At 41.6% G+C, this 23308-nt stretch overlaps 1 protein-coding gene across 2 annotated transcripts in view; it reads left to right on the top strand.

Moving 5' to 3' along the window:
• CDCA2 (cell division cycle associated 2) overlaps nucleotides 1–23099 on the top strand; it is a 52930-nt gene extending 29831 nt beyond the window's left edge. Inside the window, exons 11-15 of one of the 2 annotated variants that reach the window (XM_037038675.1) lie at nucleotides 3345–3393; nucleotides 4536–4624; nucleotides 5575–5712; nucleotides 18488–18659; nucleotides 21446–23099. In XM_037038675.1, the coding sequence (XP_036894570.1) occupies nucleotides 3345–3393; nucleotides 4536–4624; nucleotides 5575–5712; nucleotides 18488–18659; nucleotides 21446–22647 (1650 nt within the window). In that variant the 3' untranslated portion in view covers nucleotides 22648–23099. Of the gene's footprint in view, nucleotides 1–3344; nucleotides 3424–4535; nucleotides 4625–5574; nucleotides 5713–18487; nucleotides 18660–21445 lie in introns of both variants that reach the window. The other variant, XM_037038674.1, reaches the window with a different exon arrangement.
• The last annotated feature ends 209 nt before the right edge of the window (nucleotides 23100–23308 follow it).

Here is a 23308-nt window from a genome sequence, read left to right as displayed (position 1 = left end):
AATATGAACTTTTTGATGAATATTGCTAAATTTTCTTTAGAGAGTATGTAAAATTTGAACTCACTGCAGTATAAATGGTTTTATTTTACCACAGCTTTGTACATCCTGTGTATTAACCATACTTATTAAAAACAGCTTGAGAGGAGCAAAAGATGACTTGAAAATTTTTAGCTATTAGTAAAATTTGAACATTTTTCACATGTTTATAGGCCATTTGAATTTCTTGTCTTGAGAACTACCTATTAATCTTCCTTACCTTTATATTGAGATCATCATTTATTCTCTCTTTTGCTGTTTCACTTTGAAACAGAATAATTTGCTTTTGGCTGGGATGAAGTAAGAGGGACCTAATTGTGCTCTTGTGAGAAATAAGTAAAAAACTAGAGACAATACATGAAGCAGTGGTTCTTAGATAGTTAACATCAGGTGGCACATCATGGTAATCCCTGAGAGGAGAGAGACCAAGGAGGTGAGCCTGTGAGAGGCCTGACCCACTGTCTGGGCTGCATTACGAGGCTGCAGCGTGGGGAAGGTTTGTCTGAGTGGAGCCTGGCAGTCTTGTGAGCTGGGAGCATGGAGTTAGGGTCTGGGAAAGCAGAGGAGGCTAGAGGTCACAGGGCTAAGTACCAGAGAGGAGAGAGCTTCACAGAGAGCCTGGGATTGGCAAAGGGTCCCACTTAAGCCCTTTGTGTTGAGGGCTGGTCAACAAGTGCTTGTGAGTAAACTGCTTGAGACCAGGTGAGACAATCCAAAAGGAGCAGAGGGAACAATGCCTGGAGCTCACACACACTGGGGCAGGAACAGTGTTCCCACCAGCCTGGTTCGAAACACCTCCTCAGAGGTTGTTGGCTATTCAAGAGAGTTGCTTCATTAGTAGAGCAGAGTGAGACTAAAAATCTAGTGGAACTTAAAAGTGAGCTGTGAAAGGACCCAGCTTGTATTCAGGTACTTAACTGCATTGAATAACAAAGGTCAGTAATAACATAACAAAACTGCACTACAAAACCACGTTAGATTCAAAATCTCTGATGTGATTAGAAACCAGTGGATGTGTAGGAAAAGATGCCCATAATGAGAACAGGTTCATGAACTTGAAGATGTAGCAATAGAAATTACTCTCAGTGAAACAGAAAAAGAGACTAAACAAGGTAGACAGTTGGCAAGCTTTGACAACTTCAGATAGCATAATGTGTTTAATTAGAGACCCCAAAGGAACAGAAAAAAATGTTTGAAAAATAAGGCTGAAATATTTCCCAATGTTACAAAAATTACAATCCCATAGATTCTAAAGTACAACAAATTTGCAGCATGTGAAACATGAAGAAAAGTACACTAAGACACATCATTGCTTGAAACCACTGATAAATGGCCTGAAATGGCTAGGAACAGCAGACACGAGACTTAAAGAGGAACAAACTGAAGACCAGTGCGGTAACAGCTTCTATTGGTATAACTCGGGGGAAAACACCCTGGCAACCTAGAATTTTATGTCCAGTGACACTTTCATCAAAACAAAAGTGAATTAAAGGCTTTTTCAGACTTGTGAAAGCTAGAAGAATGAATCTTTGTGGCAGGTTAGCACTGGAAGAAATGTTAAACGAAATCCTTTAGTCAAAGGGAAAGTAGTTCCAGCTGGAAATCTGCGTGTAACATAGGAGTGACAAGCACTATGAATGCCAAACATGTGGGCAAATGTAACAGACGGTATCCTCTTCTTAATCTCCATGGCAGATACCATTCAAAAGAAGAGTAACAACAAAGTGTTATTTGGTTTGTAACACGTGTAAATAAGTTATACAATAAAAATACCATGGCATAAAGGCTGGGAGGAGTTCTTAGACTATACACAAAGTTGTGGAAGTAAAGATGCATACTGTAAGCCATAAACCACTTTCAAAGGACAGCACAGATGTACGGAATGCAGCTGAAACAGTGCTTGTAGGGAAATTTTTAAAAATTAAAGCTTGATTTCAAAATAAGACATCTCAAATTAATCTCAGCTTCCACTTTAAGAAAAAGAAAAGTTAAAGCAAAGTAACCAGAGGAAATAATATAAATGCAGAAACCACTGGAACAGAAAATTTCAAAAAAAATTATTGAAAGCAAAATTTGTGCTTTAAAGAAATAATGTTAGTAAACTTCTGATCAGACTATTCAGAAAAAAAGGAGACTACTCGAATTACCAGTAAGGAATGTGAGAGGTAACTGTAATTGCTGACACAGTAAAAGGATAATAAGGGAGTATTGTTAACAACTTTAGGTCAGTAATGTGAACAACTTAGAGGAACTAGACACATTTCTTGAAAGACAAACTACTGTTTTCATTCAAGAAGAAATAAATGACCTCATTAGCTCTATTTCAATTGAAGAAATTTAAGTTGTAGTTAAACCTTCTCACAAAAAACCCTGCATGTCCAGATGATTTTTCTAATGAATTCTGCCAAACATTTAAGAAGGTATAACACTGGTTCTACATACATGCTTCCATGCAAATCGGGGAGGTGGAAATACCCCCCGGTTGCCAGTGTCAGCGTCATGGGACACATAATCAGACAGGCATTGTAAGAACACAGCAGTCCCGTACCCTCACAGACAAGAACATACATCGTGACCAAACGAGATTTAACCCAGAGATGTGAAGATGGTTTAATATTTTCAAAACAGTTTGTATAATTCCCCATTTTAACAGACTATGACTGAGAAACCATATGTTCATCTCAGTAGATGGAGAAGAAACATTTGACAAAATCCAGGGTTGATTTCTGATAAAAACTGAGGAAATGTGAAAAAAAATTTATTTCAGCCTGACAAATTTTATCTATGAAAAATCAAAGTTACTATCATAATGGCAATTACGTGGGAAAGAAAAGATCGGACCTGTGTTTATATTGCCATTTTACCTTGAAGTTCCCCTGAATAATTTGTAATGTTAGGTTGTGTTTATTAATGGATTGTCTTACTTTTATAGGAATTAAGACCTGAGATTTTAAATAAACCAAAAGTAACTTAGTGCCTCATTATGGCTACCTTCACTTAAAGTTTTTGTTTGTTTTGGTGGATTGTAGTTAGTAAACATGGTTTTATTCAGGATGATTGGTAAATATTAGAAAAATATGTTGTTTTTATATCCAATATCTCCTGTTTTGCTTTGACATTTTTCTTTTCAATTTTTTATTGCTTTCCCATATTTATGTTTATTATGCTTATTATGCTTTATGCTTATTACAATTTTACCTACAAAAATAAATCCATATTATTTTCTTTAGAGCACATTATTTACATGTCCACTGAACTTAAGGATGTCTAATTTCTCTCTCTTTTTTTTTGTTTTTGTTTTTGTTTAGGAAAACATAGAACCTCTTCAGGTATCATTTGCTGTTGTGAGCCCTCTTAGTAAGTCTTCAGTCTCTGAGACTCTTTCAGGTAGTAGCTTTTGTTTCTTTTATAATCATAAATGTCATTTGCAGTCATCTCTGTATATGAAACTTAATTTCCTTTTTAAAAAATATTTTATTGTTGTTCTAGTATAGTATTCCCCAAATTTCCCCCTTTGCCCTCTTCCACCCAGCCTTTATTTTCTTACTGCAATTTTATTAATAAACCAAACAGTATAGGAAAGCTTCTAAGAAGTCTCTTATCCACCCATTTCCATTTTAGATCCCGTTCTTCATTACCCACATGAAACTTCCTTAGGTGGAAGCTCCTTTTCCCATTTAGCACAGTTGAAGTGATACAGATTGCAAGGGTCGTTCTTGAATATCCAAAAGTGTTCATCAACATTAACGTGGCATCTTGGGCACGCATGTACTTTCCGAGGTCTCTGGCTTTTATGTGATCGTGACAAGTCAACAAACGTTGCTGCACTTTCCCAAGAAACCAGAACTTGGCTGGCAAGCCTGTCATGGGATAGTCTCGTAGGATGGGAGCCATTATTCTTGTCTTTTCCCAGTTGAAATCCTTGAATGGCTTCTTGTTGGCTGTAGGACACAACCCCTGTAGGACACAACCTGAGCTCACTAGCACAGAGTCCAGGTCAGGCACTGGTAACGTAGAGCCAAATTGGAAGCAATTGTCTGTCATGGCCCAGAGCATATGCCTTTCCTTTATACCATTGTACTGCCTTTCCTTTATCTCATCAAAAGTAGTCAAAGTAAAATTTTCCTGAACTTTGTAAAATAAAGTATTTTCATGATCATTTTAATGCCTTTTATTGCAATTTCATTTTTAAAATGTAGCTTGGAATAAAGAGACATGAGTAAAAATACAGGTATTTATTATGTGATTGAATCTGTTATCTTAGCAAGATAACATTTATGCAATTTCCATGGGAAGTGGCAGAGGTTTCTGGTGTTGAGTCAACTTAAAGTTTTAATATTTTTGAATCTCCAACTATATTCCTCGTGGTGATTATGCTTAGCTATGATATGGTAGTAAGAGCAAAGGTGGGTATTCAGAGGAGTCTGGTGAATATGAAAGACGGTAGATCTTACAGTGTTTTGTTAGCTACCCTAATTTTGCTCTGTCTTGCTCTTCAGGCAGTGATACCTTCAGCTCTTCAAATAACCACAAGAAAGTACCTTCCTGTAAAGACGGTAGAAGAACACGGTCCTCTAGCAGAAGAAGTGTAAGTGTTTGCATTCGACCCAATGTGTTTTTGAATCTTAGCAGTACAGTTCTGTGTTTTTCACGCTCAGGTGATTATGGCTAAAATCTTGGCTTGGACAGTGTTACCAAGAGCTAGTGCCTTATCCTACCTATCATGTAACCCAGGGTAATGACATGCTTTAGTTTTATTTAATTTTGTCAGAAGAAAAAGCCAATAAAACAAGAAGCTTCCCATTAACAAGTTTGTGTTAATGTGGAAGACAATCTGTTTGAAAAGCTTGTTGGAGATCTGTGTGGCTTTATGAATTTTGTTGAGGTATAAAGTGGGGAAGAGTAGCATGTAATTAGCACAGTCAGAAAATAGCATAAATATGATCTTTTTAAAAACTATACTTTGTGTTGTTTTTTAACACAGGGTTTTGGCTATTTTTGGTATGAACCTAATTTTCATTGAATGCATACGTTTTGCTATTTTATTAAATTTGATAAAATTGGATTTTTTGTCGAAAGCATTATAGTGCATAAACATGAGTATACTATTGCAGGGTTTTTAGCTGATATTGTTGGATGGTAAACCCAGAATTCAAACTCAGATAATCTAATAGTTGATGATTTTTTTCCCTGTAGCTCAGTAGCAGTTAGGTGCTAACTTGTAGATGCTGAATAAATATTTTTATGGATGAATTAATCAACCAATTCTTAAGTTAGGGTTTTTTCTTTCTCAAAATAATTGGGCAGAGCGTATATGCTTCTGGGTCCATGCTTGATAGATCAGAAATTAATCATTACTGTTTCTCCCTTTTGAGGTGAAGTTGGTTAAAATACATCTAATGGAATTTGTAAATTTAGAGGGAATGGCCTATAAGAATGGTAGAAGCAATGTGGGAAAGAAAACAAAGGTGAGAGAACATACATTAAAATGTAACTGCGTGCATTGTGTGGTATTCCTACATTAAATTTTCTTTATAGCAATTGATCAGTTTTGCAGAAGAGAGTGTTTGCAACTTGCTTAACACAGAAGCTCAGCCTTGCAAAGAGAAGAAAATTAAAAGGAGAAAATCTCAAGAAAGCAAGTGCCCACACAGAATACCTCCAAAAAAGAATCCGGTGAGTGTGTGTCTAAAGATATATTACAGAAGTGGTGCATTTCTTTGTTGTGTGGTCAGGTAAACATGGAAACAAATTTTTTTGTTACCATTACACCAAGAATATTAAAATTATCTTATCATAGAAAGGAAAGGACCATAAGAGATTATATACTCAGTTCATAATTCCCCAAGGCCATTTTTGCATCTTCTTTTATTGTGTTAGGCATATCCAGCACAATAAATCATTGGCACGCAGATGTTTAATCGATTCTTATCTCTGAGTTGAATCAAACTGCACCCTGTTTGGGAAATCTTCTCATTTTCTAGACAGGGATGAGTGCATTGTCTACCACATGTTTGACCTTGTTTCTGCCAATGGCTGGATCTCTTCCCTGTGTTTAAGAAAGAATTTAGAAACCCCCTCTCAGTCAGTATGTCAAGGCCTGTCCCAGCTCCAATGACTTCATCTCTTTATGGGTAACCAATCCTTGCACCTTAACCCAGTTACTAGTCCTCCCCAGCCAGACCCCCCTCCCCTGAACTGGACATTCCTTTGTGGTAGCCTGTAGCTTGTTAGTACCCCAGTCCCTCCCACTTCTACTAGTGTGCCTTTGTAGGTCCCACCCTCCGACCCCAGCCTTCTGTCTGTCCGCCCTCGCACTCCCTTACTTGTGTCCCTCTGCTGGTGCTAATAACCTGTTGGCCCTCTGTTTACTCTCTAGCTTTTGTGTGTCTCATAATTGCCCGTGTTTTCTTGTTTGCCCTAAACCACGTGAGCTGTTAGCCACCCTCATTAACCTCAGCTCTTCGTCCCTTCCATTCTGCTTCCACTCTGGACTAGTCTAACCATGACCCCTCTTCCACCTAACACGGCTCCTGGAGGGACGCGCAGGTGCTTCACATGGTAGCTGATGTGTGGTCTCCTCTTCACCACTTCACTTTAATTTTTTCCCCAAGGAATGCAGTAACTTAGTGACCAAAGTCCGGGGCCTTGTTTAGGTCTTGTTCTCACACATCATCTCACCACCATTGGGAACACTATTCTCTGTTCCCAGTTAAAGGTTTATCTCCTTCCACCCATCCTTAGATGTTTGTGTTACAACTACCCGGAGTTCTGCTCTTTGCCCTTCCAAATTGTGTGTTTTCTGGGTGATTTCATGTACAGCATGGTTGATGACCCCCAGGTCTTTCTGGTCTATGTGCAGTAGGTTCAACTGCCTACTAGACATCTCTTCTTAAACCATCCTACAAACGCCTAAAAAAATCCACATTTTCAAAACTAACGTTTTCACCCCAACACACATCTACCCAAAACAGTCAGTATACTTGTTTGTACTTCACAAAACAAAAACTGCTGCCATCTTGGCACAGTGACCCCCAAGTCAGCAAAACCAGAAGAATCTGAGTGTTCTCCTGGTGCAGTCGCTTTTTTAGGTCTTGTAGGTCCTTGAAAGATCCCTTTGCTGAAAAAAATACACATAAGTTCAGAAATATACATTCAACTTAAATTATTGCATTAGAAATTGGTTTCCCTCATACCCTTTATAAAATGCTGTTACAAAGAACATATACCTGATTCACATAAAATCAGTAGCCAGAAAGTTCAAGAAGATTTGAGCATTAAGTTCTGCTCCAACCCCTCCCAGGGCCCCACTGCATCAAAATATTGATTTAAGACCAGGGATAGGCTTAGAGTAGCAATGAGAACAGGAAGGAAATGAGGAGGGGTATTAAGCAATAGATAACAGCCTTCAATGAATTTCTGGAAGACAAAGCAGATGGGAGCATGTTACCAGATAAAAGGTGGAAAGATTTACAGCCCAGAATGTGCTAGGAGGGAGCTAGAGAGGCGCTGGGAGCCAGCCTGTCTGTTGGAATCCCAAGAGACTGGGCCCAGTATTGGCAGGTACAGTGGGTGGTGAGAGTGAGAAGTGGTGATGAAAAACAGCTTAACTGAAGTCCTGTGTGTGAAACAGTTGGCACCCCACCCCCTCTCCCACCCTGAAGCTCAGAACAGATGTTGCCATCTAGGTTGAAGCCTTCATCTGGCATTTGGAGAACTCCACAATCTCAACCGCCAGCTCCTGCCCTAAAGCAGGGCCTGCCCTTGGCAGTCCTCATTCTCCTGTCCCACACAGAGCTCCTCCTAGTAGAGTTGCCACGCAGGAGAGGGACTGAGCTGGAGAGCAGAGGAAACCCCCACCCGTTTCCAATCTTTCCTTAGGAAAGAGTCAGACAACTGAGTAGAACCAAGAACATGGAAGACCAATATTAAAAAGTTGAAAAACTGACCTCAGAGAGAAATACTCTTCAGAGAATGGAAGGAAATGTTATTAAAAATAAATAAATGTTCTGATCTACTCACATTTAAGAAAGCATAAAAGAAGGGTATGCCATGAAAAAGGAGCAAAGAAAAAGCATTTGCAAAAATAAAATGTAGTATTGGACTAGAGAATGAGATTAGGGAACGTCTCCTGGGAGGTAGAGCAAAAGGGAGACGGACCAGTACTGAGGTGGAAGACCAGGCTGGGAGTCTTCGTGGGTGTCTTGGGACAAGAAAGTAGCACGGGAGACGTCAAAGTAAAACAAGAGGATTTCTCCAAACTAAAGAAAGGAATTGAACAGTAAGAATAAGGAGAAAAGTGGACTTTTCCTACCAGGAAATAGTAATCAGAGTGGTGTCAGGTTTCACGGCAGTCTGAATGCAGAAGGATAATTCACTGGGACATTTAAAGCTTTGAAAGAAACTTGATTTCAGCCCAAAATTCTGGACCAGCCAAATTTACTTAAGTGTGAAGGAAAAAACGTTCAGCCATTTCAGGGACTTTGAGTGTTACTGTGGTATTACTGGGGGTGCCACTCGGGCAGAATGAAGTAGGCTTGAGCAGTTGGGGCTGGGTGGATCTGCCCATCGGGCAGAGCGGTGCCAGGGAACCTCGGGTGACAGCTGGGCCACCAGCGGTTCTTACTCGGGCCTGTGTGAGAGAAGGGGTGCTCCCGGGAGAGGTCTCTGGGGACAGGGCAGAAGGGCCCACGGGCAAGAAAATTGAAGGTGTGCCATAGAAGAAAAGGCAAGGTAGTTATATACCCTTTCAAAAAGAAGTCTGTATGCAAAAGTTTTGAAGCATCCGTGATTTCACACAGTGAGGAAGTGAGGAAAAGGATGTTTGGTGATGCTGTGAATCATCAGGGCGCGGATGGCACCAGAGGAAAGGAAAGGGGTGGGGTCTCTGTCCCGCAGGGCAGTGGAAAGTGCATAGGCAGCCCCAAGGTGATGGAAAGGTGATTTACTTTCAGCTAAGGGCTCAGCTTGAACAGTGAGATTGTGTACAAGATGATCTAGGTGGAGCTAAGAGCAGAAGGCAGAAGTGGCTGGAAAGAGTGGAGGTGAGAGGTTAACACTAACTGCAGTGTCAGCTGGGGTCTCAGTCCTGCTGCTTCCTGGCACTGGGTGGTGGGCAGGAGCCGTGATCCCTCTGTTGGCTTTAAATGCAGGTGTTAATGGCATTTATTTTATAAGCTCATGGGAAATAGTGAATGAGTTAATACCTATGAAATGCTTAGAACCACGCCTGGCCATAGTAAACACTGTGACTAGCATCTTATGATTAGCATCTTAAAAATAAGGGGTTCAAGATATATTTTAGAAGTTGGTGCAAGGAAATACAAGTGCAAACTCAAAGGTAACTGGTGAGCCAGAACCAACAGGCAGAGGAAGGTTTCCTTTAAGTGAGCAGTAGCCTCATCTTTCAGGGCTGGGGGGAGTGGGGCTTTGCTCCGCGCTGTATGCTTGAAGTGTTCTGCAAGAGCGGATCTTACCCAGACACGTGGACAGTGGTAACTGGTAGCTCTGTGAGGTGATGGGTGTGTTTATTACTTGGTTATAATAATGTTTTTATAATATATACATATATTAAATCATGTTGTACACCTTTAAAAAAATTGTATTGTACACCAAAATGTGTATGATTTTGGTTAATCACCTGAATAGAGCTGGAGAATTTTTGAAAAAAATAAATAGCATCACTGACTTGGACCTAGCTTTAGAATTCACAACACTGAATTTCTTCATAACTCTCGAAGTAGAGAAATTTTCCAAAAATATGAATCAAAACCCGGAAACTAAAATATAAGGCTAATAAATTTCACTCCATTGGACCCCAAAAACACGGAGCATGCGTGGGAAAAAACTAAGGGTATCGAAAAGACAAAGGAGAAATCTGGGGAAAGTATCTTTAATTCATATCAAACACAAAGCATTGAGACCACTAATATTAAAAAAGCTTCTAAATTGAGTAAAAAGTGAACAATTAGAGGAAAATATCCAAGAGATTCTTAAAAAGATTTTATTTATTTATTTATTTTTAGAGAAGGAGGGAGAGAAACATCAATGTGTGGTTGCCTCTTGCTCATGCCCCACTGGGGACCTGGCCTGCAACCTGGGCATGTGCCCCGACTGGGCATTGAACCGGTGACCCTTTGGTTAGCAGGCCAGTGCTCAGTCCACTGAGTGACACCAACCAGGGCAAGGGATGTTTTTAAAACTCCACAAAATTTAAATGAAAATCCCTTAAACATGAAAAAGTGTTCAGAGTTTCTCATCATAATGAGAGAACTACATTGAGATGCCATTTCTTATTATTTGAGATTAGGAAAAATTCCAAAAGTTTGACAGCGTGGTGAGGCTATGTGGTAAACAGCACACTCACACATTTTCTGGTAATGAACAGCCCCTGTGGAGGGCAGTTTGGCAGTATCAACCCAAATTAAACATCCATTCATTCACCTTTAATCCAGTGATTCTATTTCTAGAAGTTCATCACAAAGATCCAATGACAAAAAAAGACAAAAATGCATTGTGGAGAATTATGTATCACAGCAGTCTTTGTAATGCCAAAGACGGAAACCAAGTGTCTGTCAGTGTGAGACTGTGACCAAACTGTGGTGTGTTCACAAAGTGTGTATTTTGTAGCTGTGGAAAATAGTGAAGGGAAATTCCAAACACCACTACGGAGTGATATCATGAAGTGTTTACTCTTAGTGAAAAAAGTGAGCTGTGAACTGCTGTGTGCAGTGAGCTACCTGTTAGGGGACGAACGTGTTCCCCAAGGATAATCCCGCTGGGGCTCCAGCCTCCACTGCATCACAGTGTGGCTGTGTGGCGAGAGGGCCTTTAAGGGGTAACTTCCTGTAACTAAGTAAACAGGCCCACAGAATGGTCCCTAATCCAGTCCGACTGGTGTCCTTTTAAGGGGGGAGAGGGACAGGTAATGGTGNCAGCAGTCTTTGTAATGCCAAAGACTGAAACCAAGTGTCTGTCAGTGTGAGACTGTGACCGAACTGTGGTGTGTTCACAAAGTGTGTATTTTGTAGCTGTGGAAAATAGTGAAGGGAAATTCCAAACACCACTACGGAGTGATATCATGAAGTGTTTACTGTTAGTGAAAAAAGTGAGCTGTGAACTGCTGTGTGCAGTGAGCTACCTGTTAGGGGACGAACGTGTTCCCCAAGGATAATCCCGCTGGGGCTCCAGCCTCCACTGCATCACAGTGTGGCTGTGTGGCGAGAGGGCCTTTAAGGGGTAATTTCCTGTAACTAAGTAAACAGGCCCACAGAATGGTCCCTAATCCAGTCCGACTGGTGTCCTTTTAAGGGGGGAGAGGGACAGGTAATGGTGGAAGAGGGCACAAGGGGCATAGGTGGTAATAAAAAAGTAATAATTTTTTAAGTAAATTAACAAATAAATATCCATAGATTTTACATAGGTATAAAAGGAGACCTAGAAGGTGACCCCGGGGGCACAGAGACAGGTAGAAGGCCATGTGAAGGGGCAGCAGGACGGCAGCTATCTGGAGACCAATGAGAGGCTCAGAGAAGCTGCCAGCTCTACCCACACCTTGACCTTGGACTTTCAGCTTCCAAGATTGTGAGAAAATAATGTTTAAGCCACTCAGTCTGGAGTATTTCTTTTTTTTTTATTTAATTTTATTTATTTATTTATCTTTAGAGGGGAAGGAGAGAGGGAGAGAGACATCAATGTATGGTTGCCTTTCGTGCATCCCCTGCTGGGAGTTGGCCTGCAGGGAACTGGCCTGCAACCCAAGCATGTGCCCTGACTGGGAATCGAACCGCAATCCTCTGGTTCACAGGCCTGTGCTCAATCCACTGAGCTACGCCAGCCAGGGCTTGGAGTATTTCATTATGGCACTTTATGTGGCCAACTAACATTACCTTTCTATCTAAGAAAGTAGGAAACATTAAAAAATAATATAAGTATGCATATATATACAAACACATAAAATCTAATTAATGAAAGTGGGAGAGTAAGGCAAACACAAATAATAAGTGGTTACCTCCAGGAAGGGGCAACCGGAGGGAATAGAAAAGAATGAAAGCTAGGTGTCCTTGACTGCTTTACCTTTTGACACTGAATTGTGTAAATGTTTTTAGGTAGCTATCAAACACAATCAAATCAAATTTAGGAAAAAGAACAATCCCTAAAAATTAAAAACAATGAAACAAATTATCTAACTGTATAGAGGCTTAACCTCACAAAGAATTTTTCAAGCTTAGAAATCTGGAAAATCTCAGTGGGGTATATCGTGAGGACAAAAATAACTGCAAAGACAGCTTAAGCAGTGTGGAGTGCTTGTCTGGACAGAGGAGCTACGTCTAGAATAAAGAAAATGAGCAGTTTTTAAAAACTCACTTTAGGAATGAAGACTTTCACTATGAGGCAAAAAACAATTTAAAATCAAATTCAAAATCTTGCTAGACAAAATTTGAATGGGAAATAACAGTATGAATTCACGTTTTTTCCTTTAGAGTAGTTTTCTCACTAATATATATGGTTGTGGGTGTTTTCTCACTCTGGGAAAGAGCCTCTGGGCCCTGGAAGGTCCTAAGGACCCTCCCGCGGGAAGGCGGCGGGGCTCCTTAGTGAGACCACTGCCTTCAGCTTCACAGCGGCAAAGGTAGCAAAGGTAGCAGGTGCTCTCGGTCTGTCCCAGTGTACAAGCAAGGAAGGGCCCTGTCAGAGGACACCAGGCCACTGGGAAGGGACTGCCACTGACCAAAGGTGGGGCAGTGTGATTGTCGGAGAGGATGACTGTAATACATTGAAACACAAACATCACATGTAAAAAAAATGCTTCAGTTCATGATAATTAAAAGTAATAACGAAACTAGAAGGCCACTGTTGCTGTCTAGAGCATCAACTAATTTTTCTAAAAATTACAAAATCAAGTTTGAACTCTATTTCAAGTAAATAATTGATGAAGAATTTCCACTAATAAATAAAAATGACACGTTCGTGAAAGCTGGTTGAACTTCAGGAAGCAGGTGGTAGGGAGTCATGGATGGGTCAGACAAACACACAGGCCCTAATGCCACTGGAGAGCAGGTCTCGAGGCTGCAGGGAGGCATCCAGCCGTCCATGAGATGCTGTATTCTAAAATATGTGTGTGTATCTCAAAGCTGAATCTTACCAAGCCTAGATTTAATGACCAGCCTGTGGGAAATACAGGGGATGCAGGAAAATGTAGACCGTCATTACAGTGAGCCAGATCCAGCGTTTGGGTCATTGTGTGGGGCAGACGCCTCGGTTTATTCCTCGGAAGGCAAGAGGGAAAAATGAAGGGACCATAGGTTTAAAGGGACCTATCAGCCACATGGAATGTGTGGAGCCCTGATACAGGGCCTGATTTGAATAATTCTAAAAAGGTTTTTTTTTTTTTTTAAGATTTTATTCATTTATCTTTAGAGGGGAAGGGAAGGGAAGGAGAGAGGGAGAGAAATGTCAATGTGTGGTTGCCTCCCATGCGTCCCCCACTGGAAACTGGCCTGCAACCCAGGCATGTGCCCCGACCGGGAATCAAACCGCGATCCCTTAACTCGCAGGCCCGTGCTCAATCCACTGAGCCACACTAGCCAGGGCTCTAAAAAGGTTTTTAAGGGCAATTTGGAGAGCTCTGAATTCTGCTGAAACATGAGGGAAAATTGCTGTCACTGTGGTTCTTAGTGTTTAAATGTTTCATTCTGAGATATTTTGAGAAGTGCATGCTGTTGTAAGAAGAGTTAGACCTCAGGTCCCCTGTGCCCAGTTTTTCCCAGTGGTGCTGGTGACATCTTGTAGCACTGGGGCACACATCACAGCAGGGCAGTGGCAGAGTGCTGTCCTGGGTGGATCCTACACAGTGTCACCTTTTAGACTGGCTTTTTTCCCTCAGCACGATTTGCTGGAAATTTGTCCAGGTTTTTTTGTGTATCAAGTTATTCAGTTTTATTGCTGAGTAGTATTTGTTGTTACATGGAGAAGTAATTTTTCAGTATATATGTATACATATATACATGTATGTGTATGTGCATATATATAAACCAAATGATTACATTGTACATATTCCTTAAATTTATATGTCATTTAGCACTGGCTGCTGTAGCTCAGTGGATAGTGCAGGCTGTGAATCAAAAGGTTGCCGGTTCGATTCCCAGTCTGGGCAAATGCCTGGATTGTGGGCCAGGTCCCCTGTGGGGGTCACATGAGAGGCAACCACACATTGATGTTTCTCTCCCTCTCTTTCTCCTTCCCTTCCCCTCCTCTAAAAATAAATAAGTAAATAAAATAACTTAAAAAAATGTATGTCATTTATATCTCAGTAAAGCTGGAAAAATAAAACTCCATTGTAAAAGAGGAAGAAAATCAATAAAATACAATGTCAGGTAATAAAGTATTTTATTTCATGGTGGAAAATAGGAGCTCTTCCCTCTCAGAGATACTGTGGAATTTTTGGATAAAATGTAATGTCTGGGATTTACTTTAAAATAATCAGGGTGGGGGGGGCGGTTACAGATGAATCTTGATTTCCGTGTTAGTGATTTTTAAACATAGTTGATGAGAACATGGGATTCAACCTACTATTCTACTTTTTGTGTTTTTGGCATTTTCCATTATAAATAAAAGTAAAAAATATAGCAGCATGAGCCCCTTACTGAAAGAGATGGAGCTACCTACAAAACTGAAAATGGAACCATTAAGTAAACAGCAGGGGTAGCGAAGTACATGCTTTTCATCAGAAGCTTTCCTGTACAATTTGATTTATTACCATGTATATAAATCTTAATTGTGCAAATAAAAAGTAAGCATTTGCTTCTGTTGCACAACCTCCTTCGCTGCGTGAGGAGAGAGATTGGTGACTCTGGAGAAAATGGAGTCACTTTAGGGGTTCACTTGTCCTTTGCTCCAAGTCATGCTCTAACCTAACCATTTCTAGATTGCATGGCTTCCCTACATTTCCGGTCACCAGCGGCTGCTTTTGCTAACTACAGTATAAGCAAGGCCTTTGTATTGGCTTAGATTCAAATGCTGTTCTGGCCTTTGAGGATGAAGCCTTCTCGTGGATAATACAGATGTGTTTTCACAGCAGACCACAGGTGCTCCAGTCTTCTTTTTGGGTGGTTTACCTCTGTTGACTCATGACCATAAAAAAAAGAGTATTCATCTTTCACCATGTTTAGCAAGTGTTATGAAGTTTAATTAATTGTACTTTTTTCTCTCATACTCATTCATGCATTCCTTCATTCATGTTTGGTGAGAAGTCACTATGTGTGAGGTGCTGGAGACTTTATATCAACAAAGGTTTTCAAAATCTGGCTAAAGAGGGACTTTTCCCTACATATGAATCAAACTATTCTAGAGGTTATAAGATTGACTAGTATATTAACCAGCTATGTAGGGTCTATGTCACACAGTAATACTAGGAGCATAGTTTTTGATGTTAAAAATATTTCCCCCAGCCCTGGCTGGTGTAGCTCAGTGGATTGAGCACAGGCCTGTGAAGCAAAGGGTCGCCGGTTCAATTCCCAGTCAGGGCACATGCTTGGGTTGCAGGCCAGTTCCCAGGAGGGGACACATGAGAGGCAACCATACATTGACATTTCTCTCCCACTCTTTCTCCTTCCCTTCCCCTCTCTATAAAAGTAAATAAATAAAATATTAAGGAAAAAAAATTTCCCCCATAGTAGGAAGGGAATAGTTAACACACTTGGGTCAAGCTCTGTTTTCTTTCTCTCTCTTTTTTTTGAACATTTTTTCATTGTTCAAGTACAGTTTTCTGCCTCCCCCCCCCCCCACTACGCCAGCCCTCCCTCCCTCCCCTGTTTCCACCCCACCCTTGTTATTGTCCCTGTGTCCTTTGTAATTCACCATTTCACCTAAAGTAACTTATTGAATACCGGTGCTATTGTGATTTCCATTTTGCAGAGGAGGTGGAAGTGAGGTACAAGGAGGTGAGGTAACATGCCTAAGGTTATAAAGCAGTTAAGGAACAGAGTCAGGATTTGAACAGGAGTCTTTTAGCACCAGAAGCGAAATACATTTGCAACTAATCTATGGAGCCAAGTTATGGTTTTCTCTTGCCTTCTACCTCCATTGGCCGAACTATCATTTTCCCAGCTGTTTCATGGAAGTCAGCAGAAATTCCATGAAAAATAAAAAGGTTCATGGTAAAATATTTAACCCAGCATTTCCTAATGAATATAGAGATTATACTGAGGATTTCTCAGAAAACGTAATGTTAAATGTGTATAGTAAATCACCAAGAGGAACATTTATCTTGTACCAGCCATTACAAAATTGTTTTTCCATGCAATGTTTTGTTTCATTTTTACAGGGTATCTGTAGACGTTTCAAGAAACATACAATTCTGGGCCACTAATGTGTGAGGGTGACTTTTCCCACAAGTTCCCCCATCCACCACAGATGAAAGTAAACACTACCAAGATGTGATCTGCTTGGGGAGGAAAGGTGGCCGATCCCTCAAAGGGGAAAAAGGCCTCGAGCCCCTTTCTCCAGGGGCTTTTATTGGGTTGTAATACACAGGAATACAGGGCGGCAAGGATCAAACAGTAGATAACATTTCAAAGAAATCTGAGGGCTTAGTCTGACTCAGTGTCTGCCAGGAAGGGAGTTTTACAGAAACTAGGGTTTCCTGCTCAGACCCTTATCATATGAATGAAAGCACTCCTGGCAGAGCAGGTTTCACAGGTTTTTTAGGAATTTTTTGTGATGCCACATTTTCCCCCTTGACCAGCTCTGGCAAGGCAAGGAGCTGCACCCCTCCCCCTTCCCCATCAGGTATTCAGGCTTGAGTGGATTAGAGCCAGGAAGCACTTCTCCCAGAGGACATGGGGACTCAGGCTATGTCACATAGGCGGGGCGGGGGCCGGGGGGGAGGCAAGGGTCCATTGCTTGTTCTTTGTTGCAGCCACCCCGCGCCAAGTCCTTCCATAATGGCCTCCCAAGTGATCCAGTCTGGCTTAGGTTGCCCCCCGCCCCCTACACTGTGAGGAGACTTACCTGGCATGGACTTCTGACCATGCTTTGGGGGCAGCATGGTCAGAGGAGGAAACTGAGGCAGCATTTGTTGCCAGAGACCAGCTTTGTCTCCTGTGGCTTGCATTCCAGAGGTTGCTTGCTCATCCTTAGCCATGGGAGGTAGTTACAATTCCTGAAACCAGGCAGATCGGTCCCCAACACCAATGCGCTCTGAAAATTACTCTTTCACGTCACTTGTTTCTGTGCTGTCGCCAAATGACTTCCTGAATGTGATGTCAAATGTTGTTACTCCCTGGGTTCAGTGAGCTCTTACTCAGTGTGGACAGGGCCCTGCTTGCATTGTTAGCTTCATCTGCTCCTACACATGGGCCCAGAGTGCCATTGTCTCTGAAGGGCCTTCCTGCACCACTCCCATCCTCAGCCAGAACAGTCCTTGCCTGTTTCAGGTTTAACTTAGCCATCACATTTCCCATGGTGCCTGCCTCGAACACCTCCCCAAGGCCAGACACAAATCTTCCCCTATCCATAGTCCGTTGTGGTCTTCCCGTAGTGCCGTTACAGTTTCCGGTAGACTGCAGGCTCCCTAAAGACCACGTCCGGTATGTTTATGTCTCAGGTCTGGCCAGTCATTCCCTGCCCAGGCAGCCTCCCCGTGAATGTTCGCATGCATGCCATTTCCTGAGAAGCTTTGTTACAAACGTGGTCCTTGTGTTGACCTGCAGTCTGGGCTCTCCAGCAGCATCACACTGAATCTGTTTCTTTCTGCTCAGGATCTCTTCAGTACAGTGTTTGAGTTTCCCTCTTTTCCACATAACACGATTGCTTAATGTAGAACATTAGTTCTCCGTTACTGAAGTGGCTGTCAGAACTAGATTTAATACTGCATTCCTGATACGATTAAAGCAGTTTCTCATTTTTATAGAGATCTGCATGTTTTCTATCCATTATTACCAACCTTTGCCCCTCATCATCTACTTGTGCTTGTTAAAAATCCATTTTATTTTGACCTATTCATTTAAATCTTGATTAAATCTTATGTCATTCGAATCAGCTTGCTAAGCTTTGCATTCTCTTCCATGTACATACCCGTTGTTTCTTCATCCATAGACTCCCCTAACTTCCGGTAGGAACTCCTGGGTTAGTCCCACGCCACCCTAACTGTGTCTTATACGGGTACCTCATGTCTTAAGTCTGCCTAGTCTCTCCATCTAATCTGTTTTTGGCTTATCCAGAGCTTATTTTGGCAAATATAGAACATTTTGCTACTATTTGGCAATTGAGTTCTGCTTTAAATTTTATTTGGCTTTGTGTAAGGTGCCTAGCCCTCAACCCCTGACTCAGATTTCTGGAGTCTTTAATGATGGAACTGATCTTAAGTGTTTCTGTAGATATCAAATGGTCAAAATTGAGATATATGGTGCTACATCTTTTCCACTCACTGTGTTTTAATACATTTTCTCAGACTTTAAAAAGTTCCCAAAAGAAGAAAGGAAGAAGAAAGAAGGGTGTTCAGAAGAACCTGTATGGGGAACGAGACATTGCTTCTAAGAAGCCACTTCTAAGTCCTATCCCGGAGCTGCCCGAGGCCTCCGAGACACCCCTTCCACTTCCAGGTGTCTGCAGGGCGCTCTCAGGTACCTGTCCCCATGCCCTTGCTCACATTCTGTTCTCTCCACCCTCTTTGTGCTCTTTCCCTCTCTTTCCCGCCTGTTCCCTGTTCACCATGCAAATTGTAAATAAATTAAAAATAGCGACTTTGCACATTACTGTGCCAGCACAAAGGAAGCAGCAGTGTGACATTTGGGTCATAGACCCTTCCCAGACTCTGCTGGGAGCTCAGACCCTCTCCTCAGGTGCTGGGGCACGAGATGCTGCATCTAATTTGGAGGGAAGTAATTTTTTTCACCCTGTTTCCTTTTCCTTTTTAACCGAGTGAGTTCTGTCTGGTGGGGTGTGGTTCATCACTGACAGAGAGAGAGGTGGTGACTCAAGTACTTGTCCCAGGCTTCAGTAGAGTTGGCTCTACTAAGCATAGTATAAAAAGTGACGCCTATGAGTTGATCTTGGTTACCCTGCAAGCTTTGTTTAAAAGCAAGAACCAGCCCTGGCTAATGTAGCTAATGGATTGAGCGCGGGCCTGCAAACCAAACAACTGCGGTTCAATTCCCAGTCAGGGCACATGCCTGGGTTGCAAGCCAGTTCCCAGCAGGGGCCGCGCGAGAGGCAACCACACATTGATATTTCTCTCCCTCTCTCCTTCCCTTTCTCTCTAAAGATAAACAAATGAAATCTTAAAAATAAATAAATAAATAAAAGCAAAGGTCAGCAAAGTGATATCTTAGTTTGATAAAAATTGGATTGGAATTGCATCCCATTTGTAATGCCTGGATTTTAAATCAACCAAATCGTGCCACAGATGATAAGAGTGTGTTCATTTGGTGGGTTAATTTTGTACAGAATCGTTTTTAAAATAGCTTCCTTTGTCAGTCATCCGGTATTTATAGCCTGCACTGCCTGTGCAGCATACCATGTAGGGTTTGTAATGGACCCCAGGGTGACGATGGGGCGTGCCACTCCAAACCTTTGGCTCTGCCCGCCTCTGAGCTTCAGGAAAGCACACAAGCTTAAACAGACACAGGACCACCCCACAGTCACACACACGCTCCTCCAGCCCCTGCGTTTCATGTGGTTTCTCTGGGGCCAGGGAGTGGCCAGCCACCTCACTGCTTTTAGTCTGGCCTGATGCTGCTCTCCTAGAAGCCTCAGCTGTGCTGGCTGCCTCTTCAGGAAAACTGTTCTCACTGCACCCGCCCCACTGGTGTATAGCCCACCTCCATTCCCTGCAAATTGCAGTCCTCATGAGACTGGGAACTCTTATTTTGGTTATATCCCCAGTTCCTAACAAGTCTTTTCTGAAGATGTTCAATGTTCGTAAATATTTTCCATCTTTCATCTTATCAGAGAACTTGTTTTATGAAATACCTGACGTATTTGAAGCATTTTTTAGATCTATAATCAGCTGTAATAAGGGTTTAAAGTAGTTCTCTTCCTCTCTTCCTTCTTTCCATGCTCTACTCACTCTCTCTCCCTCTCTCCCCCTCCTTCTCTCCCCCTCTCTTCCTCTCCCCCGCCAATTCCATTGCTGTACCCTACTTCCCTTCTTTAGCATGTTAATTTCATGAACAGTGCGTAAGTGTCCATTTTTAAAGTTGTGTAAAGAGCCCGTGTTAGTTGGGTGGCCCCGAGTGGAGCCTACGCATTCATCTCCAGCTTCCCGTGGCATGATTTTAGTTACCCAAACCACGGACATAGACCTTTCAGATCTAAACCTTGTGTTTTAGATGTTTTGTTCAGCTTATGTTTATACCTCTGCCAGGTCTGATTTTGTTTAGAACATTTTATATACTCATTTGACGGGCCAGTTTAAAACTTCATTATCTGAGATAACAAGAGAGGCAATGTTGAATTGAATGCACTGGAAGGTAGACACATCAGCCTGCATTCGTTTAGCCGGTGCCGTGTAACTTCAGAATCTTCATGATGGTATCACCTATGACTCTTTTCACCTCTGATGTCACACAGTGTGCCGAAAACATGTGGCAGGCTCCACGTGGCATGAGTTCCCTGCAGGATGACTTTTAGTGAGCGACTGAGGCAGAAGGGAGGAAATTTTTAGAATATCGGAACAAATGTGGCTCTATTTGATAATACAGTGCATTTTATATTAATTTTTAAAGATTTTATTTATTTATTTATCTTTAGAGAGGAAAGGAAGGAGAGAAGGAGAGAAATATCAATGTGTGGTTGCCGCTCGTGCATCCCCTGCTGGGAACTGGCCTGCAACCCAGGCATGTGCCCTGACTGGGAACCGAACCGCGATCGTGTGGTTCGCAGGCCCACGCTCAATCCACTGAGCTACACCAGCCAGGGCTGTATTAATTTTTTAACACAAAGTGTAAGATCTAAAGTCTTCAGAGAGAACCGTTTTGGCAAAGACCTTAGATCTCCCAGAATTCTAAGTTTTCTTTCCTCTAAGTTTCAGAAGCATGATGTTGCCCATTTTCAGAGATCTGTTTTTAGGGAAATGGGAAAGGTAGCTGCCTCCCACTCATTGACCTTGTGGTGAGAGAAGTATATTAGAATAGAGGAAGCAATTCAGATACAGTTCTCATTTTTCTGGTCTGTGGTTATGGGCGTCATTAATTCATACATTAACTACCTATTCCCTTAGCCTGTGGGTTGCGAAGGAACGACGAGAGAAAGAGCATGATGACAGATGGGGCAAGTACAGTGGAATGTTTTGTGGGTCTTGTGATTTTTGAAAGGTTAAAATACTGCATTGTGGCACCTGTTCAATTTGTTGAACTTTATTTTTATGGCTACTTTTTAATTAGATTCCAACTTATTTACATGCCTATAGATGATTTCAGCTCAAATGAACCTGAAGAAAGGAAGCTTCCTGGAAGAAAGAATCTTTTCCCTCACAACTCAGAAGAATCCAATAAGTACAGTGTGTCCGAATTCTGCAGCTCTTACATAAAAAGTTCCTTGTCGCTTATTAATGCCACTTCTGATCAGGATTCAAGTATAAATACTATAGGAATCCATGCAAATAAAATTATTCCAAAAGCAGAAGTTAAGTTGGAAAGTGAAAATGACTTAAAAACTGCAACCAAGAATAAAAACAGCCATATTTTTTGTGCTTCTGTGGCTGAAAAACCCAGAGTGTCAGATGGTCCACAGTCCGATTTTATCAGGCAGTCCGAAGAGGCTTCTGCTGCTGGTCAAAATGGGGAAAATCTTCAGAGCTTTGCAATTTCAGGAGAAGGAAAGTGTGAGCCAAAAGGTGACTTCTTAGTAGGACTGGAAGGAAAACTGCAGACCGAGGGTTTCATGTCTGGCTCACAAAAAGAATGTGATTATTCAGAACGTGTCTTAAGTGACGAAAGAAAAGAAAAGAAAAGTCAAAGCGAGGATTTGGGAAGAAACTCCACAGTAAGTAGAAGCGATGTGAGTTGCGAAGGGAAACCACGAAGGCACTCTGTGTGCTATCTTGGTGGTCAGCGTTTATCTTCAGGAGAAAATGGAATGCCCAAACCTTCCTACAGTGTGGGCAGCTCTGCAGAAACTAGTTTGGGAAATTCTGAACTGTGTAAAGATTTGTCTGACTCCATAGAGCAAACCTTTCAGAGAACAAATAGGGAGGCAAGAGTCCGACGTAGCACAAGGCTACAGAAAGACTTGGAAAGTGAAGGACTTGTGTGGATTTCACTTCCAGTTCCTTCTACTTCCTGCCCCTCCCGAAGAACCAGAAGGAGAACCATGCATACCTTGGACAGCAGAGGATTTGAAAGTGTGTCCCCTGGCAAAAAAACTGTGTCCTTCAGACAAAAAATGGGGATACCCTGCTCCATATCAAATCAAGAAAACAGTGAGGGCTCTGCGGACACTTTTTCCCATTTACCTGGGAAAAGGCGGAAGAGCTTTTGTACATCTGCACTTGGAGACGCTGCAAACGCGAAGCACAAATGCTCTAAAAGAAGACCCTTCCTCAGCCAGAAGGGAGAAGGCTCTCCAGATGATGCCGGAAGAATGAACCACGTCGGAGAATTGCAGCAATAACTGACGTCCCCTGCAGAACGTTTGGCATGGGGGGTGCCGACCACCCGTGCGAAGAGATCCTGTCATCCTAGCTCCTGTTACTTGTTCAACGTCAGTGTTTAAACATTTCATATAAAGTCATGTGAGTCGAACCTACTTTTAAGTAGAAATAAGTGAATTTCTTTTCATTAAAAAATAAACATTCTATTAAATATGTCCTCCCAAATGGTAAATGCTTTATTAGTATTTTGCTAAAAAGGGTTGTTTTTAGACCCAATAATATGTCTCTTAAGTTTGTTTTATGTTAGTACATATTCACCACCAAAGGGTTAGAGTCTGTTGAAAAAATTATCTTTTAGAATTGGCGTATTACATCTAGATGAGGTTTTTTTTTAATTGACGGAAGTAATGTAACTATGAGAGTGGATGTTAATACAAGGTGGAATGTTGTTTTAAAAAATGTGTTTTTATTTTTTAAAAAACTCCAAAAAAACTGGCTAAAAATTTTAAAAATTAGGGTAGATGGTAATTGTAAAACTTGTTTTCTCTTTGGGCTAAAGTTAAGAGAAGCTTAACTGACCTGCTATAGCTTTCTGAAATGAAAATTTTAATTCTTAGATTAAAATCAAATGTCCAACATGGAATTTTGGAAGTCTTTTCAATGACCAGAATACCGGGGGGT

The sequence above is a fragment of the Sturnira hondurensis genome, unplaced genomic scaffold (genome assembly GCF_014824575.4).
Source record: "Sturnira hondurensis isolate 20B ecotype Veracruz unplaced genomic scaffold, ASM1482457v3 Scaffold0024805, whole genome shotgun sequence".
Taxonomy (NCBI): Eukaryota; Metazoa; Chordata; class Mammalia; order Chiroptera; family Phyllostomidae; genus Sturnira; species Sturnira hondurensis.
The sequence above is the reverse complement of the archived record's forward strand: the minus strand, read 5'-3'. Positions and strand labels throughout refer to the sequence as shown.